Source organism: Phaethon lepturus, unplaced genomic scaffold (genome assembly GCF_000687285.1).
Source record: "Phaethon lepturus isolate BGI_N335 unplaced genomic scaffold, ASM68728v1 scaffold1486, whole genome shotgun sequence".
Lineage (NCBI taxonomy): Eukaryota > Metazoa > Chordata > Aves > Phaethontiformes > Phaethontidae > Phaethon > Phaethon lepturus.
This window is the reverse complement of record NW_010548153.1, coordinates 77,803-97,516: the sequence shown is the minus strand read 5'-3', so window position 1 is coordinate 97,516 and position 19,714 is coordinate 77,803. Positions and strand designations below refer to the sequence as shown.

The 19,714-nt window shown below is 35.4% G+C and overlaps 1 protein-coding gene across 1 annotated transcript in view; it reads left to right on the top strand.

Annotated features, from left to right (window-relative positions):
• The window catches only part of LOC104622936 (E3 ubiquitin-protein ligase MYCBP2-like), a gene marked incomplete at its 5' end in the record, with an annotated part of 132,160 nt that overhangs the window by 43,092 nt on the left and 69,354 nt on the right, over window positions 1-19,714 (top strand). Inside the window, 9 exon segments of the mRNA XM_010289864.1 lie at window positions 949-998; window positions 2,317-2,489; window positions 2,829-2,973; window positions 4,480-4,692; window positions 7,027-7,082; window positions 7,514-7,629; window positions 9,654-9,751; window positions 12,954-13,070; window positions 13,848-13,988. Coding sequence (XP_010288166.1) covers window positions 949-998; window positions 2,317-2,489; window positions 2,829-2,973; window positions 4,480-4,692; window positions 7,027-7,082; window positions 7,514-7,629; window positions 9,654-9,751; window positions 12,954-13,070; window positions 13,848-13,988 — 1,109 coding nt within the window.

The following is a 19,714-nucleotide window of genomic DNA, read 5'->3' as shown; positions in this document are numbered from 1 at the left end:
GAGGCCCCGGGCCCTGCCAGGAGTCGCCTCCAGTTCCGGCTTCCGGTGGGGTCACAGACTCCTTCGTGCAGCCCAGGCCCCTGCTCCGGCGTGGGGTCCTCCCCGGGCTGCAGGTGGAGATCTGCTCCCCCACGGAGCTCCATGGGCTGCAGGGGGACAGCCTGCCTCGCCATGGTCTTCACCACGGGCTGCAGTGGGATCTCTGCTCTGGGGCCTGGAGCACCTTTTCCCCCCTCCTTCTTCACTGACCTTCCCATTTTCTCACTCCTCTTTCTGGCTGCAGTTGCGCAGGTTTTTTTCTCCTCTTCTTAAATATGTTATCATGGAGATGCTACCACTATTGCTGCCTGGCTCGGCCTTAGCCAGTGCAGTTCTGTCTAAGAGCCAGCTGGCATTGGCTCTATTGGATGTAGGGGAAGCTTCTAGCAGCTTCTCACAGAAGCCACCCCTGTAAGTGCCCCTGCTACTGAAACCTTGACCCATAAACCCTATGCATCAGGTTTTCAAATGCTGTTACTAGGGTAAGTTCTTAAAAGGGAGCAGCTGGTGCATACTTGTAGGTACTGCTTCCCAGAAACCATCTTGACTTCCCAAAATCTTTTTCTGAAAGTATCTAGCCACTCCAAAGATTTGCCATACATACTGTCTTGAAGAGAAGATGACAAGTACCAAATTTTTGTTGTGTGTAATGTATTTTGTTTATTTGCTTGTGCACTGAACTCCACAGTACTGCATGTTTACTTTGTTACTTGAAACTACTGATCTTTCAAGTGCCGGTTAAAAAAAAATACTACACATCATCCTGCAAACTTAAATTTTGTAATATAAAAGGCTTCACTAAACAGAATCAAATTTCACCTTCCATCATATGTAGATAAATGTCAATATTATCTTTATGAAAAATAAGTTTACGTTTTGCTGTGAAAATAAGTTCTATTTTTACAGCAGGTAATGAATTTGAAGAAGACCTTGAGATTCTTGAAGAGGCTGCTTTACAGGTATACCGCTGCTTTTTTTTATTTTCTGTTGCAACATACTTCAGCACATAATTGCACTGAAACTTTTTGACTGCTATGGAAGAAAATCACTTGTAAGGTTTTTATAATAGGAGGCAATCTGGCTTATAAAGCAGAAGTTTAGTATTTACGTTAAAAGTCTTACAGACGTTTACTGTTTACATTAAATCTTTTTAAAAATAAATCTGGTTAGAAAAAAATGCATAAAATATCACAGAGGGAGTTAGATGACCAAATATATTTCAAAATATGTAGGTATCTGGCTTAGGTTGCACAATGTAACAAATTTTAGATGTTACCAAATTAATCCTGCACACGTCTTTGTAATTGCAAGAATAAAATCACTTTTTCAGTTGAATAGTAACATTTATCAAGTCCCAAATAATATAATTGCAGTTGTTCTGGATTGATGATATATTTTATTTGTTGTGATGGGTGCTAATGCTGGTCAGTAGCTTCCTAACCATAGCCCATAGCTGATGATGCACAGTGAAAAAGGAGTTTTCATATTCTGCTTGTCTATCCTAATTATCTTCAAAGCAACTGTTTTGAAATTCAGTTGTCACAGTACTTGCTGGAAAAATATATCAATTCTACAGTATGATACCATTGCATAGGCCTTAGATGACAGAACAGTAAACAGAAACTGTCTAAGAGAAATCAGATGTTCCTTGAAAGAAATATTTTCAGCAATCTGTTCTTGGTCCCACTGTGCTCTAATTCAAAACGTAAGCTAGAAGTATGCTTGCAAGTAATGGATTAATTTTCATTTTTATTCCTATCTGTTAAATATTTCATGCATCTTTGCACCTTCCTTCCCTTCTTCCAAAGAAGAGTTTTCTTTTACTTTGTCTCATCCAAAATTATTTTTCTTAAAAGATCTGCCTTTCTATAAGTTATATCTCTAGCCTTTTATTTTCTTTCGGAATATGCTCATTGGTCACATTTTCAGAACAGCTTGCTTCATTCATGTTCTGGTCACAATTCAGCAGTTTAGGATACTCTTAACATGGAAGTTTACATTACCTTATTCTTTCTTCCAGAAATTCTCTTTCAACTCAAGCTCATTTAATCTCATTTTACATAAATTACCATTTTATAGACTGAACTGACTTTTTTTTTAACTTTCATCAGAGTAAAGTTTATCTGCTCTCCTGCTACTTGAATGGTTTTCGGTGCCCAAAATGTCTGTGGCAGTTGTGTCATATTGTGGGAAAGTGTCTACATGTAAGATACTGAAAAAGCTGTTTTGTCTCCATCTTTTCATCCTGACCCCTTAAAAAAAAAAAAAAAAAAAAAGGTGTGCAAATCTCACTCCGGCATTCTTGGGAAAGGCTTGGCACTGTCTCACTCACCAACCATTTTGGAAGCTCTTGAAGGAAATCTTCCACTGCAGGTACAAAGCAATGAGCAGTCATTTCTGGAGGATTTCATTGCTTGTGTACCAGGATCAAGTGGTGGACGACTTGCAAGGTAAAACATTTGTATGCTGCATGAATAAACCCATTACTTCATAGTTGTAATGTTTAAGTTTGTTACAAAGTAGAAGACGTTTAATTATGTGTTAAATTTCAGAACCTGCGCACTGTTGCTTGTATGTACAACTACCTTATAGAACTTTAATAGCTACATCAAATATTAGTTAAGTAAAACTATGACTGTATTGTTTCTGTTAATATATTAGGGAAAAGTATTTAACATTGAGACTCTCTATGCCTTTTCTTAGCTGGAAGTCATGTTTATACAGAGTAAGAATTTATCTTTTGGGGGCCTGTAAGAGATTTTAGTATTAAGTGTTGGTCTTTGCTGTAGGTGGCTTCAGCCAGATTCATATGCTGATCCTCAAAAAACATCACTGATTTTGAATAAGGATGACATTCGATGTGGTTGGCCAACTGTTATTACAGTACAAACAAAAGACCAGTATGGGGATGTTGTTCATGTTCCTAATATGAAGGTAATTATTGTCATCTTGGCTGTTCTTACACTTCATCATGTCTTCTTTTAGTATGTGCTGTAGATATTCCAGAGAATACTCCAGTATAGGGCAGAAAGTGGCATTTTTAAATTCAGTGTAGTCAGACTTTCTTACCTCTAAATCCACAAAACTACCAAGTTCTGTATTATGCCAACAGCATTTCATGCGGTTTATAGATGTCTTTAATGAGCTACGTGTGTAGTTGTAGGTGATGTTTGATGATCATATGTAAGGTGACAAGAATCCATTTTTAACTTGTAAGCCAGGAAAGTGTATTATAAATTTTAAACTAAATAAGTGTGATGGAAAAAAAAATCAGAAGCACACTGATGGTCCGTTTTATAGTCACTTTATTTTGGAGTAGAACAGCCTTTCCTCCTTTTATGTTTCTAATATTTAGAAGTTACTGTAGCCTTTTCTCAAGAATATTTTCAAGACTAGCTTTTGTTCAGGCAAGTCTTCATCCAGGATGTAATAGTCGAGACATCATACAGTGAGCTCTAAATGCATTAATGAACTGTGAGACTACAACTGTAATACAAGGATCAGTCACAAACACAGCTTGATTGAAATTAAAATGTGTGGTCATTGACTTAAATATGTGACAGAGGAAGTAGAAAACTTTAAGTAGTGATTTTACTCTATCAATCAGGAAAAGGATATGTCAAAATATACACATCAAAATTGTTGCTGGATTTCTTGTTTAATTACTATTTTTCTTCATGGATGTTTTAAAGTAATAGAAATCTTAATTCAACTTAATCATTCTTTTGGACTCATTCAGTGTGCAATGTGCTCATATAACTTCCAGGAAATGAAAACAGCATATGAAATCTCCATCAGTTAAACACACTTTATTGCAGATTTAGGATGAGTAGTGAGTAAACTTATTTTCCAGATAGTCTGTTCTTCATCAGAAGACTAAGTACAGCTGAGACTGTTACCTGCACTAGTGGATGTCTGTGGTATCTCTGGGGGAAAAGAAGTCAGATAAAATATGCGTTAAAGAGCACGGTATAAACGTACAGTGCTGATATAGTAGGGTGGCAGAGCTAGCCAAGATCCAGTCTGGCCACTGCTCATTCAGATCTAGCAGGCCCTGATGACTGACTCTCAAACCTGTGCCCTCATTTGGAAGGCTTTCTTCCCTAATTTGTAGCATTTTCTGTTGTGGGAAAACTGAGCTAGGCATACCAGACGACGTGCTGCTTCCCAGGGAGTGCTCTGGGACTGGCTGAACTGACACTGGCCTTTACGGATCATGTGCAAAGTCAGCTGGGTGCTCCTTTCCCGTACATTTACATTTTTCAGAGATGCTGTGCTTGGCTTTACAAAGTGGTAAGTGTAGGCACATAGGTTTTTGACACAGCTGTATTTATAGTATAGTGAGTGCTCTAAGCACTTTGTCACTGTACCTTATCAGATCTAAAAGAATGTGTGTGTTTTCTCCCTAAATCATCTTCTGTATTCTATGACTTACTGCAGGTAGAAGTCAAAGCTATTCCTGTTTCTCAGAAAAAAACGTCTTTGCAACAAGAACAAATTAGAAAGGTGCAACGGATACCAGGAAGTCCTGCAACAGCTGCTTCCCCTAGCAGTGATATGACCTTTGGAGGACTTCCTTCACCAAAGCTTGATTCTTCCTATGAGCCAATGATCGTAAAAGAAGCTCGATATATTGCTATTACAATGATGAAGGTAATTTACTATCATTTTAGCAATACAGGTACAAAATTCAGCATTCAAAGTGTGTATGTGTAAAGGTATGCAAAGGAGAAGGAAAAAAAAAAGTATATTTCAGTTTGGTCACAATCTAAAAATACATTAATTACAAATTACTTTGATTATATATAAGTTCAGCCAAAAACGAGGTGCATCAAAAGGGCCGATTGCCTGAACTCTAAAGCGGTTATTAACTGGATTAGCATTCAAACAGAAAAGTTGTCTTTGATTTTGATTACACTAATTAACAAACTAGTCTGAGTCACTCAGGAGAAATTAAGACAGCTATTGAAATGGTGGGGGGGAAGTCAAACCAATGTATCCATATAAAGTTGGAGCATTGCAGTGAATATATGTTAAAAACTAACTGGTGAGCGTAGGAAAAATAGGAGCTCAGCATAGTAAAAAGACCATACAAATGTTTAATATTTATGCATTGATAGACAAATCAGCATCAGTTGAAATTAGCCACTGTCAAATTGATCAGCTCAGAGACTTTGCCAGCAACAGTTTTTAAAGAAGTGAAAACTGAACAGTTAGTATTGATTTGAGTATATTTTAGAACCCACGATATATTTAGTTATTGGCCTGGTTAAGAGATGTGACATGATGTCTATAACCAGTGGTTAGACAACTTAAGACATGATTAATCAGAAGTTAGATAAGGATGATAATTAGTATAATCAATATGGACTTATGGGGCGGGAGGGGGGATTATCAAATTAGTATCTTTTAGAGTGTACAGGGTTGCTTTCTACTGGCAGGGCATGAGATAGAGGAACTTCTTCTGCCAGTCTACAGAGCTTGGTAAAGCAGAGTTTCAGGAATCCCTTACTGATGAATCTAGAGAGGTCTGACTTCCCTAGGCAAATAAAATAGCATTGTGCTCACTGCCTACATTTGGAAGCTATAGAGGTCAGCTACAGAAAGCGTTGGAAAACTCTGGGGTCTCAGACAGCTCAAACTAAAAAATCCAGAATCTCAGGGATTTCTGCACATTGGTGGATAGAGCCCAGATGATGTCAGATGAGGCAACTGTTTGCATTGCTTGAACTATCTCTGATTTTCTCTGCTAGGAGAACAATGAAATCTGGTCTTTATAACTGGTATCTTCTATACTGTTGCTTTCTGAATGGCATATGGCTGCTTCCCAGCTGTTTAAGGGGTGTGTTCTAAATTTCACTTAAACTATTTAATGATCTGACAGCATTGTCTGAAATTCTCACCCCATCCATGCTCAGAACAGATGTATGCACTCTGTCTTTCAATTTGCAGTGATTACTGAAAAGCTTCCTTTCTTTTTTTTCAGTGACATTATCTTTATTTTATCATGACTTGGTTTATTTCTAAGGTAGTGATTTCATAACCGTTTAGGCTTATCTGTCCCATCCATCTTCTGGAAGACATACGGTCCCAGGATAGACTAGGGAATTAAACTGGCATAAACTGTTCGCTTTTATATTTTTAAGGTTAGTTTTCTACTGTCTCAGTAGTCTTAGCATAGACACTAGCATTCTCATGGGAAGTTACAGAGAAGGCAAAGTCAGACTCTTCTTGGACTCGCACAGAAAAAGGATATAGGGCCATGGACACAACTGGTGAAAAGGCAAATTCCAGTTATATATTAGAAGGAAAAAAATTATAATGAGAGTTGTCAAATGCTGGAACAGGGCTGCCCAGAGAGGCTGTGGAATCACTGTCCTTGTTGGGGATACTCGAAACTTGACTGGATACACCCCTGGACAAGCTGACCTAATTTGAAAGCTGGATCTAATTTTTGAGGGTGGCTCTGCTTTGAGCAAGGGTGTGAACTCTACCTCTGGAGGTCTCTTCCAACATAAATTGTTGTATATTTCTATGGTATGCAAAATTATGAGAGCAAGATGGTGATATGCCAACTCAGACTTGGATTGACTTAAATAGTCATGGTGCTGTATCCCTTAGGTACTGTGTGGATATTTGTGCTTACAAGGAAGTTGAAATCTAGCTTATCAAGATAATTTAAAGTGTTCATTCAAGTGAGATTGGAGGACATTCAAATACTTAACTGTGAACAAAGCTTTGTTAGCAATAAGTATCTGTATTATCTAAATAATGGCAATTTAAAGAGAAAGTGAAGATACTTGTTTCATGTATGTATATATGTGTGTGTTTTGGAATTGGTTTATTGCTTCCCTGCTCAATGCTTCTGGTGAGTGTAAAGTTAGATTAGTATGTTCTTTGAGAAAATAGTCTGCTTTCTTTTATTCATTACTTTAGTATAATTGATAACTGTTGATTTTCTGTTTGTTGAATTTCATCTGTTTCTAGGCATATGAAAATTATTCTTTTGAAGAACTACGTTTTGCTTCACCAACACCAAAGAGGTAAACATAAAAAAATTACTTCTTAATTGGGGCTAAAATTAATATGTCCTGTCACATCTGCTTATACCCAGAGTCACAAGTGTTGTCTGCAAAACAATCTTGTCTAAAGGTGGAAACACTGCAGAAATTGTGTATTATTTTGTTTTCTTAATTTTAGATATTCTGTTTAAAATCTTTGATTTTAATTGTTTTAATGTTGCTTCCTTATTTGTATTATCTACTCTCTGAATGTGTGCTTTCATCATTTGCTGTAAATAAATGTACTATAGAATTTCATAACTTCTAAATAAGATGGGATTAGTACATTGGATGGGGAAAAAACGGTATTTAGATGATCTGAAAGGAATAAGAAATAGTTTCCAAACTATTGCAAATTACTTTCAAGACGACAATAATTGTTTAATGATTCTATTTGTTTTGTTTATACCTAGACCCAGTGAAAACATGTTGATCAGAGTCAATAATGATGGTACATACTGTGCAAACTGGACACCTGGAGCTGTTGGTCTCTATACCATCCATGTTACTATAGATGGCATTGAAATAGGTACTTAATTTTCACTACACAGGATTTCACTACAGAATTTTATATCCTGTTTGTATACCAATAAATGTATGTCTTGGTGTTCATAAGATTTAGTCTTAAAGTTCAAAGCAAAATCTAGCACGTGAGTTTTGGTTCAGAAGCTTTCAATCTAATTCCCTCTTCTTTCTCAAAAGAAAAAAGACCACAGCTATTCTCTCCTTGAAATAGGAAGATATTTGGCAATTCATGTATTTATAATGTAGTTGGACTACAAGATTAATAGAGTTTCTTATTCTCTACTCTCAATGTTGCAAGACAAATGTCTTGTTTCAGTGACAAGAGAGTGACAGAGATGTATAGTTAAAAGGCAAAAAGAAGCACTGAAGAACCTAGGAAAAGGGGAAGTTGTTCTTGACCATGCAGGACTAAATAATGTAATTTCTTCTGTGGAAAATTGAGAAAGACTGGTCTTAACTGGAACTCTATTGTAAAGTTTCAATTATTTGTACTAGTTTTAAATGCTTTGGGTTCCTTCCTTCCTGAAAATCTTTTAGCTGTGTTGCTGGTCCTAGGGACTATAGTATGCCATGGAAAGATTCCCCCTTCAAAAAAATCTGTATCTTGAATTGTCCTTTGTTAGTCTTATTGGTGGTATGGTGAAGATGGTAGCAGAGGCATTGCAGTTAGGCCAAGAGCTCATAGGAGGGTTTAAGCAAGTTCACCGGGACCAGCAATTCCTCTTTCCCGATACTGTACAGCACCTTTTGTAAATACATGAAGTAATACTCATAAATACACATAACATGCATGAGTTTTGCAATATGATACTCAGTTTTGTGTGTTACCTACAGAAGGTAAGATTAATAAAAGATGGTTATTAATAGTTATCTTTGTTCCTCAAACCGGAACATTTTCATTCATAGGAGCTTCCAGTGTACTTGATTGTATTTTTTCCTAGTGTGTTGTTCCTGGAGACAAAATTTACACCGTAGTTTAAATCAGCTGTTGTTACACAGTTTCTAACATTTTCATTCATTGCATAGGTTTAACTTTTTGAAATGCTAGAATAGACTTGTTACCCCTCATTATTAAACAGATGTGAGTATCCTTTAATACTTACCTATGCCATCTTTCTTCAAAGTTAGTTCTACTCTGGTTCAACCATAGTATCGTACTACCCTCAACCAACAGGTTTATCAACTAGGTCTGGTTGTTGCTTCTCAAGTTGTTGCTCTTCAGAAGATCAGCCTGTAAAATTAGACAAAAACCCAAAAAGATCTGCCAAGGCTATTGAGTTGTTATAGTTTGGTTTTAATGGTGATTGCTGAAACAATTTCTTTTAAGATTATTACTCAAGGTTATATCCATCTATTACTTAAGCTTGAACTGTTTCTTTGCATGTATTTTTCTTCATGATCTGAAAATTTTACTGTGGTGAGATGTTTACCAGCATCATCTGGTTTAATAACAGTGTTGGTAATTAAAGATGCTGGCTCTTTACGTTATAGGCCTTTTCTGATTGTGTTACTGGGATTCAGAAGCTCTTACTTGTTTCTCACATTTTGGGATTATCATCTGCAACAGTATAGCATGCATAAGCTATTGTCTCTCCAGGAGCTTTTACTTGTACCCCTCAAATATTTAACTCTTCCGTGTTCACCATTCCTTCAAACATACCCCTACAGACACTATTAGGATACAAAATTGCCTAATAGTGCTGTGTACACAAGGTATGACATCTATCTATTAACAATATGAAATCATATATCTAATATATATAATAATATAATGTAGTATAATAGTATATGTAATAATATAATATATATATGTATATATGTAATTTATATTTCCACATGTGAAGATACAAATGTTGAGAAAGTAATACTTGGCACCATGAAGTAACTGCAAGTGTTGTTTATGGCAGACAGATAAGAGAGTGGTTATTTTGCCTACTCTGAGTTGTAGCATAGATAACCTGTAGTTACTGTTTGACTGGTATATCCCCTTATTTTATTTTTTTTAACTTAGTCTTTGTTTACTTATAGATGCTGGACTAGAAGTGAAAGTAAAAGATCCTCCGAAGGGAATGATACCTCCTGGAACCCAACTTATTAAACCAAAAGCAGAACCTCAGCCAAACAAGGTTTGGAGAACTGAAAAAACCCCAGCAAACAGTTCGTTATAGTTGGGTGGGATTTTGTTGTTATTTAATACATACTTTACCATGTTATAGTGGTACAGGACTTAAGGATATTTGCAAATCACTTTAATGTGCTAAATGGAATGAAATGTATACACTGGATAAAGTGAAAGATACTCATTTTGTTTTCTTTCTGTTTATCCATTAATAAAACTGTTAGAAGCTCTACAGAAACTGCCTTACTCTTGGCTTGTCACACATTGTGCACCCATTATGAAAGCCACAGAATGTATTCTGCACTGTTATTAGTTCTTTGACATTGTACTACGAAATTAATTGTACAAAGGGCTTTACAAAGATTTTGTTTGTTTTGTGATAAGGATCTTTCTTTAGTCAACATAAAATCCAAAATTAGTTTCTTTAGTGATATCTTCCTTTCTTAGAACATCATGATTTTATTTTTAAAAGTTATCCTTTCTGTAGCTTTTGAATTCCTCATTTCATCTTATCATTCTACGCTCAAGGGCTAAAGTAGACACAAATAATGGAGGAAAGCTGAAAGGTCGTGTGGCAGTGGTATAAGGAAAATGCCCAGATGAGGGAACCATCTTCCACTTCCTCTTAGATGAAAAGGAAGGGATATTAAATGAGGCACTGAGTCTTCTTTTTAATGGAATAAACCTGTATTTAGAAAATGTGGAATTCTGAAATATCACAAGGTTGTACTTCCCTGTCTTATTACATCTGCAAAGGTGGCTAAGAAATATATGGCTCCAAAAAGGATCAGGTGTTTGCCAAATTCTTACCTATACAGCACGTCCTGATTTATTTGTTTTCCAACTTTCTGAATAATCTAGAGACAGTAACTTTTTTGTACAGTTCCCCAGCCTGTAAATGCGTCCAGTGTCTGCTTCTGCCACTAACAAGGTTCTTTTCCCTGCCCCCGCACCTCAAAATAAAAATAATATATTTATCTTTAGTTTCCACACAATTTTTTTATCCTTCATTGCATTTAAAAAAAAAACCAAAAACCTTTTAGGCTTTCTCCCTTCTTTTGGAAGGGAGACTTCCTTGTTACTTCCTTATCTTAATTAAAACTTCCAATTCGTACTGGATGAGATTCATCTCACAGAACTTCATGATTTCTCTGTCCAAGCTGATGATCACATGGTGCTTGCTGTCACCAAAGTGAGAGAAACACCTGGTCTAAGATGAGATAAATTGCTAGATTGAAGTGCTGTCTTTTCAGTTGTTACAGTGGGAATTGAGGTGACCGGTTCATACATAATAGCGACATTTTGTCAAGTAACAGTCTTCATGACAGTTAAAAATCCTTGACAAAGGTTAGTCCTCTGGTGTTCTGAGGCATTACCTAGTGTTTAATCATCCCCCTGTGTTGTTCTGCTTGCACGTCTTGTTTCTTGTTCCGAGTTGCAGTCTCTTTGGAAGAGGAGCCATCTTTCTGCGCTGTGAGGTGCACTTCTTTTCAGGCGCACCAAGTGTGGAAGGCACAGCAACCAAGCTCTCAAACTGCTGTGTGCTGTGAGGGAGATATACGTGTCGTTATGCCTTTCTGCATTAGTCATTTCTTTTTAGTTGGAGCCCAGTTTGTGTATGCTCCATGGAAGAACTAGCTATGTGTGTGTTACAGACAGTTACTGAACAGTTGTGCCATAGAGAAATAGTCCAAGTGAAGATGTATTGTGTCAACTCAGACAATTAAGTTTTTCATGGTGGTCAGAAATGAGCATAAAAGAACACTTCATCTGTTTGTTGTTGTGTTGTCTGGCAGTGGATCTGATCCCTAAACAGTTTGTAGTTACAGCTTGAAGTTTTCTATTAACTAGTTAGCTGCTGCGAAGTGGAAAAATGCTCTTTCCAGGTCTATGCATATCCAAACCTTGAATGTGAGTTGTTCTTCCTCTTCAGTTTTTAATCAGAGTTCTAGCCAAACCATCATATGATACCCTGAAGTAACATTTTGCAGTACTAATGCAGGGACCCTTAATTTGCAAGGCTTTGTTTATAGGCTTGTCTATGTTGAGAATGCTGTTAGCAGTGATTCAGCCTTACAGTTTTACCTTGGACCTTGGAAGTCTTAGTTTTACCTGTAGCAATTTTAGAGAAATCCAAATCCTTGGAGTAACAGGATTCCTAGTAAGCAAAACCTTGCACATTTTGGAGTAAGTTACATGTGAAATTCTTTACATGCTTCTGTTGTGGGATGTTGGGTTTTTTTTAGACTTAAATACCATTTCTTAAAATAAATAATTTCTTTAGGAAATAAAAAAGAATTCATGGACTTAGCTGTTACCTTTCATTACCTTTTCCTGAGTTTATTCTTTCCATATCATTCTGTGCTTTATGTTAAGTTAAAGATTAAGTCCATACTTCAGTTGATACTTTTTTCAGTTTTACATGTGGAGTTTGAAAATAATTTTCCGAGAAAAAGGTTTTAACACCACAGGCATAGAATATATACACTTCTTAAAATCGGAAACCAAAAGGATGGCTTAAGTTTGTTCTCTATGGGACAGGTACCTGATAATGTGTTTGAATCGTGAAAAAGTGATAGTGAATAACAGCTGGGAGATTTTGGGGGCTGTAGTAAACCAAACTATTAACAAGGAGCATCTGATCTAACCTTCCTGTGCCAAAGGGAGAAACTATTGAAATAGCTATTAGAAAAATAAAGTCGAAAGATGTGTTCTTTTTAAATGGCTATTTAAGCTCTTTAGCGAAGGAACATATCCAAATTTTGGCCCAAAAGCTGACTAAACAGAATGTTATGGTAGCGCAACTGAGAACTGGTAGTCCCAGGATGATCAGTTTACTGGAAATACTAAATTTGAAAAGGCAAAACTTTGGAAGACAAAAGGCAAAAACTTTGAAGAATTAATAAAAAGGAGGGGTTGGTGCAGTTAAAAGAATTGGAAGATTGAAACTGAATATTGTGTGCTATAACAGAGATCTTTCCAAGACTGACTCAATGCACTTTTAGGGCTTTTTTTAATATTGTGATTTTATTGGTTACAGTAAAAAAGTTAAATTATACACAGCGGCTGTGGGAAACTAGCAACAAACTGTAACTCTAAGACTGCCATCTCGTCACTAGCATTTCAGAATCTGTTAAACCTATTTCTTTTTACTCTGAGAGCTCTGTTCCAATTTTTCCTTTCTTACTGTCTTCCTTTGCTTCTCTTAGGTTCGCAAATTTGTGGCCAAGGACAGTGCAGGGCTTCGTATCCGTAGCCACCCTTCCCTTCAGAGTGAGCAAATAGGCATAGTGAAAGTCAATGGATCCATCACTTTCATTGACGAGGTAATTAATGAGACATTTCTGTTGAAAATTGGGCTAAAATGTAAAGTTAATTCATGCAAATAATGTTTTTTTCATGTTTAGATGTTGACATACATAATTTAAGAATGTAAGAGTATAAATTGCAAAAATCTAAATATTTACTAATTTAGTTTTTCAAGCTGTCATTTCCTTTTAATTTACTTACTTGAAAACTTGTGTAACAAACTTTTGAGACTGGACTAAGGAAGCAAAATTCCTAGAGTTCATCTTACAATATCTCTAAGGATTTAGCTGTTCATGACTTAACTATTTCAACTCTACACAAAAATTCAGATGTAGGTGTCATTTTCCTTACATCTTTCACTTACACTTCTGAAAGATCAGTTGTGTGTTAGACTACTATGCATGTATTTTTCTTGCAGTATAACTTCATATACAAGGAATAATTTTGCAATTTACTAAGTTATGTCAGCAGTGGAAAAATGGAAAGTGGGGAACTTAGGAAGCTTATGAAGGCTTGGCTTCCTTTCTTCTTTTCTTTCAAAGCAACTTCTATTATTGCATGATCTGATTTAAATTTATTTTCACAACTTGCCTTCTAAAAAGATATGTTTCCCATTGCTTTGAAATTCTGATTTTGTTGATATTCCTCTTTAACTCTTCTTACATTCTATCAGCATAGTGAAGATCATTACTTCCTTGCTACTATTGTCTGTTTGTCTAAAGTCTGTTAATCCTTACTAGCTACAGAACAGTTACAGGAGGGCATGGCTCGTTTTTGTTGCTTGTTTCCCATAGATCCACAATGATGATGGTGTTTGGCTGAGGCTGAATGATGAGACAATAAAGAAGTATGTTCCTAACATGAATGGTTACACTGAAGCCTGGTGTCTCTCTTTTAACCAACATCTTGGCAAGAGCCTTCTGGTACCTGTTGACGTAAGTAAAAGGTGCCTTTGAAAAAATATCCAAAAGTACACTCGATCCTCATTACAAGACTTTCTTTAATTAAGGCTGCAAATGAGTCCTGAGGTAAACAATATTTTAATTGCCAAATACTACCTTATATGTGTTTGCATTTTTGAGGGCTATTGTGTAATGAGGGTGGAGTGTAGAAGGGCTTTTTACGTTGAAGGCTTTTTTCCTTGAAGAGAAACCAAAGTGCAAGGATGGCTATAACAGTGTATAAAAGTATAATCACAGAACATTATGGTCTGCACCAGGCATTCTTGATGCAAGATGTTATTGTCCATAAAGCAGTCTTCTGAAATCATGGCATCAGTGGAGGCTTGCAGCCTGCAGTGAATCAATGTAATTAGGCATTTTTAAAAACTTGAAAAATTCTTCAGGCTCTGTTGGTTTTTGTGTATATTTTTTGTGTTTTACACCTGAATTCTTGAGTTGTCAATTTAGTAGCTAATCAAAGAATTCCAGAGCATCACAACTGAATAAAAAATAGAATTTATAATAAGAGTAAGCATAATTTATCAGGATAACTTTAATGGTGATCACTACAATTCAAAGGTTGCACCTTTTCTGGAATCAAGATAGAGTTTAAAATAATTTTTAAAAGACAGAAAGAAGAAAGTACATTAGTGAAACCAATATTTCCCCAAAAAATTGTGAAAGTGGAGGCTTTTTCTGGCTCACCTGTTTTTATGTAGTCCCCAGTGTGGGCAATACCTTGTTTTCTTCAGGGGGAAATATGAGAACCAGATCTAATTGCAAAAACAGCTATTTTGATTTGATTTGTCTTACATGATTGAGTTGCTGCTGCATTTGAAGACAGTTAACAAATATTTGGCCAAATTAAACACCTGCAGACAGTAAGGTTACCCTGTTCATGTTTTCCAATCATAGAAGAACTGCAATATAGAAGAACACAGAACATAGAACTGAGATATTCCGAGTTCCAGTAAAACTGGACTGTTTGCTACTAGCCAAATCTGGCAATTCATAAATCCCCTGTGGCTACAGCCCATGTTCTGACACCCATTGTTATGTGATGCGACTAGATCGTCTTCCTATTCACCCTCTTGTCTATAAGTGATTTGTTGATATAATTCTAGTTGGAGATTTCTTTCAAGAAAATCCTTATTTTGGAAACTACTGTAATATAGCATTTGGGAAGCATTTGATTTCTGTACTCAGCTATCAGTCACTCAAACACTGACAACGGGCATATTTATCTAGTTTGTTGTAGAATATATGAAAACGTGGAAAAAATTTAAGCTTTGCTTAAAATCTTGCTTGTATTTTTTGTCTTAGAAATTTGTAGTCATTAGAGAATTGCTATATTATACTTTCAGAAAATATTACTATTTGTATGCAGCAGTTGAATTTTACCTGTTCACCCATGATAAAAGTGAATTCGCTTTGACTAAGTAGTTAACTTCAGTAAATATTGTAAGTTAGGGAGGATATTACATTCTGTTAGATTTTTTGTTCTTTTTTTTTTTTATTTTAACTATTTCTAATACTTTTTTACTTGCTGAAGGGAATAGTTTTGAGCTCAGCAGTCATGTATGTGGTTACAAAGAACTTACTGGCTCCAGTATACACTTATTTCTAGAGAAGAACAGACCCTGTGCTCCCTGAGAAAAGCCTGAAAGGAAATGGCTGTCATAAATAATTGAGCATTCAGTCTTGATAATATGAACTTGATAGTTCAAATTGCACTTGAATAAGTAGGTCAGGTACAAGGAAATATGAAAAACAGCATTTAATTATGATACCTTTCACTCTGTGCTTCTGTAAAGTTCAGATAAAATATTATCTTTTTTTCCTCAGACAGTGCTGTGAATTAGTTCTGGTATCATTTAGACTATTAGGAGCTGGTAGATACGCCTAATTTTCCTTTAACTAACCAGTTACATTGCACCTTTAATGACACAAGGTGAAAGTCGCATGCTTGCTTAGCTTCTGATCAGTAAGCAGCAGTGGCCGACATAGCAAAAGCCTTACAAAAGCAACTATTACAACAATATGGCTATGTAGAGTAAGACGTGTTTTCAGCTAGTTTCAGATGGAAGGTTTCTTTGCATCTCTCATATTTTCAAATTTTTGAAAGGACTTGGCATGTTCTGAAACTATTTAATTTCATTATGACCATATTTTTAAGCATTAAGATTTGTTGCTTTGATTTGTAATAATAAGAGGAAAAAAAGGCCTTTCTTTCTTAAAGGCCTGAAAACAAAAGTCAAGGTTCAGTGGCTTGCTTTTGAATGCCTTAGTCTTTACTGTGTGCTATTCTAGCATTATGTACCACAGAACTTGATGAAATTCAATAACATCTTTTATAAGCTCCTGATTTTTATAGCTTAGCCTAAACTCCTTTAGCTGTTAAATCTTGATCACATAAAGTGATACTGCTTTCTTGGTAGAAAGTTTTAAAATAAAATCCCTTTGACTAAGTTGATAATATTTTTTAAAATGTGGTGTTTTTCTGTGAATTGTCCAAGAAAAGACCTGTATTTGTAAGTTGTCAAATTTGATCAGTGCAGTCCTCTAGCAGTGAATGACTCATGTGGCAAAAGATATTCAATTAAGTAATAAATGCTGAAGGTTCTGTAGATTAAATTGTGAAATAATCCATATCTGCTCCTGTTCAATTGATATGGGCAACTGAATGACATGATGAGCAGAATGTAGTAAAAAAATCTGTTAAAATACAAGTGTTTTGTAATTCAAAGCTGTTTTACCAGTATTGGCTTCAGAAGAAGGAAACAGACTGGAAAAAGTCCCTCATGTGACTGAAAATACAAATGGAAAATTAAGTGGCTGAATTAGTCATTGTATTCCCTGTTCAAATTAATGTCATATTACTTTTATTAGACTCCATTTTTATTCCACTCACGAGTGTGCAGACTTGGCAACTCCAATTACATTACTCTGTCACATTTAAACATACAGGCTTTTTGTAATCATCCCTTAAGTAAATAAAATTTCTCGCTACATTTTGTAAAATATGTAAAAAGTGCATTTTTAAAAGAAAGCTTTGATTATTTAATTATTCTTTTTCATCACTGTATTAATTGAACAACGAACAAAAAAAAAGTGGAGGTTTTCAGCAATGTTAATTTTGGCCTCTTTTTCCCTTGACATGTATATTGTATTCACATTTTATGTTTATTTGTTAACATCACCTAGATATTTTATGATACAACAAACATTGAGTATCTTAGATCTCCTAAATACACTGTTTCTGTGTGTTTTGATCAAAGCTATTACATTTAAAAATAAATGATTATAGGAAAGCAGAGATCTGTTGTAGTTACCAGACTTCACTTATTTGAGCTGTGGTCATTTCCTTCTTAGAAAATGTGCGTAGTTGAATCTGTTCCTTTTGTTGCTCATTGATCTAAAATCATACATCCAATCCATTGTAGGTAATACTATTATGAGACTATGAATTTAATAGATGGTGATTTTGGATAAGCTGCTTGCATCCCTGGTACTTATTTTTCCTTCTGTCTTTGTGACATTCAATTAACTGTTTTTGAAAAAATACTTGTTAAGTTCCTTACATGGACAGTGACATATTCATGCTTACACCCAGTACTTACAAGAAAGGTACATACAACATAAAACCATACACACTAGGAAGAAATAGAATTTTATCTTTGTTAAGCTCTGGAACTTGACTTTTTAAAAATAATTTGTAAATATGTGGGTTTTACTTCATTTTAAGTGTAAAACTTTGTTATAAGGAAAATTGTACCCTGCTGTCTAGTTATATAATTATATTCCCCAATCACCATAGGCAAGCAGGATTGAGAATCTGCAAGTTTTTCAAACCATTATTGCAGTGGAAGAAAGAACCAAAATTAGTATGTAGACTGTAGTGCTTGATCACAGATCAGTGGTGCTATAGAAACATTGAAGGACATTCACAAGATATTTCTACTATCATTTCGGGCATGATGGAAGGCAATTGGAGAGTAAGACTAATGTCGGGTCAAATGTAGAGATGGTTGCTTAAGATAAGCCTTAGCTTTGAAAAATAATATTAATTGAGATTTTAAATGCTTCTTAATGGTCTGCTAATTTTGGTGGTGAAATGAAGTAATTTATATTTTTTTTCTTTTTAATTTCTGAAACTTAAATTTTATTGGAAAAAGTATGAATTCCTGCCTATAATTATTTTTAGATTTTAGAAGGGAAAGCTTGAAAGGAAAAAATGAACTAAATAACTAAATCTGCAGATGGTACCATAAGGACTAAATATGAAGCTTATACGTAGTAGTTTATTCAGAGTGAAAACTTAATTCTCAAATACATCCCTGATCTATTCATCTAAACTGGTGTATAGTGTGCTAATAGCCAGGAAGCTCTAAAGCTCACAGAGCAGAGGAGAGCTTCTAGTTGATATTCTCGGTATTGCTAAGCCAGCATGGTTCCACTTCACTGCTGTTGGTTTCTTTTGTATGTTTTGCACATAGCTTTATAATGTACAAAAATTGATCTTTGAAATGATACTTAAATATTTTAGGTATGGATAGTCCATGTTTTTCTGTACAGTAGAATTCCATCACAAAATATGAGATATGCTGCCAAGTAATATAGTTAGTCCATTAAACTACATTGGATGCCTATGAAGTATACTCTCATTAGGCAAAAGTAGGCTTTTTATACTTGTCATAGTTTTATGTCAAATTGATAAACCTTTACTCTGCTGGTCTTCCTACCTAACACCCTCCCCACCTTCCCCAGTGCCCCAACACACATCTCACTAGAGCATTAATACCTCTTTCAATTTTGGGTAGAGGTACTAAATTCTAAAGAAATGCTGATGTTTGACGATTTCCCTGTTTTTGTCAGAATTGGAAATGATTTGCGTTACTGGAACTTCATGTAAGCAGAAGTTTTGCAAACAGTATATAGCTAGATGATTTGCTTCTACTATGAGTTAGAAGTCTAGATTTCCTAATTTTAATATCTTACTGTTTTTTCAAGGAGTACAGAGGAGACATGCCAAGAGTGTTTTGTACTTGTTTCTGCCTAAAAGGATTCATTGCCTTTTCTTTAACTGCTGTTAAATTTTAATGTGACTGCTGTCTAAGGATTTCACTTGGTTCCCCTATCAGGATGGGGATAGGAAATAAGATTTCGATACCTCTGTTCATATAGACAAAATCTTTGCCAAAGGGATTCTGTCATAAATACCAATTATTAATACTATTATATATATATGTACTACTAATTCTTTCATTTGGCAGGAACAGTAAAAATTTCTTTTGAAATTACTAGAAACCAGTTTGTGGAGAAAAGATGGCTGCTTCTTCATGTTTTCCAGTGATTAAAAAATGCTGTCCTAGCTGTTCTGTGGGAGGAAAAAATATACAGAATACAGTGCTTATTTCTGTAGCACAGGCAGTTGGTTATAAAATTAATGAAAACTCTCTGGCAGCTCCATTTGGTTTTTTATATTTCATAGTAAACTAGTAAATGCATTGTATATTTTATAAAGCTAATTAAATCTTAGTGATCGTTCTCCTTACAGCACTCTGAAATATTTGTCTCTGGTAAAGAGTCGATTTTGATGTTCAAACTGATGAAATTGTTCTGTGCAAGTGACTTCCCGGCAACAGTAGTGAGCTTAGCCCTTCTCCATCTTTAAAGTTCTTGACTTGGTGACTAAAAGTTCATGTGCAGTTGTCCTACAG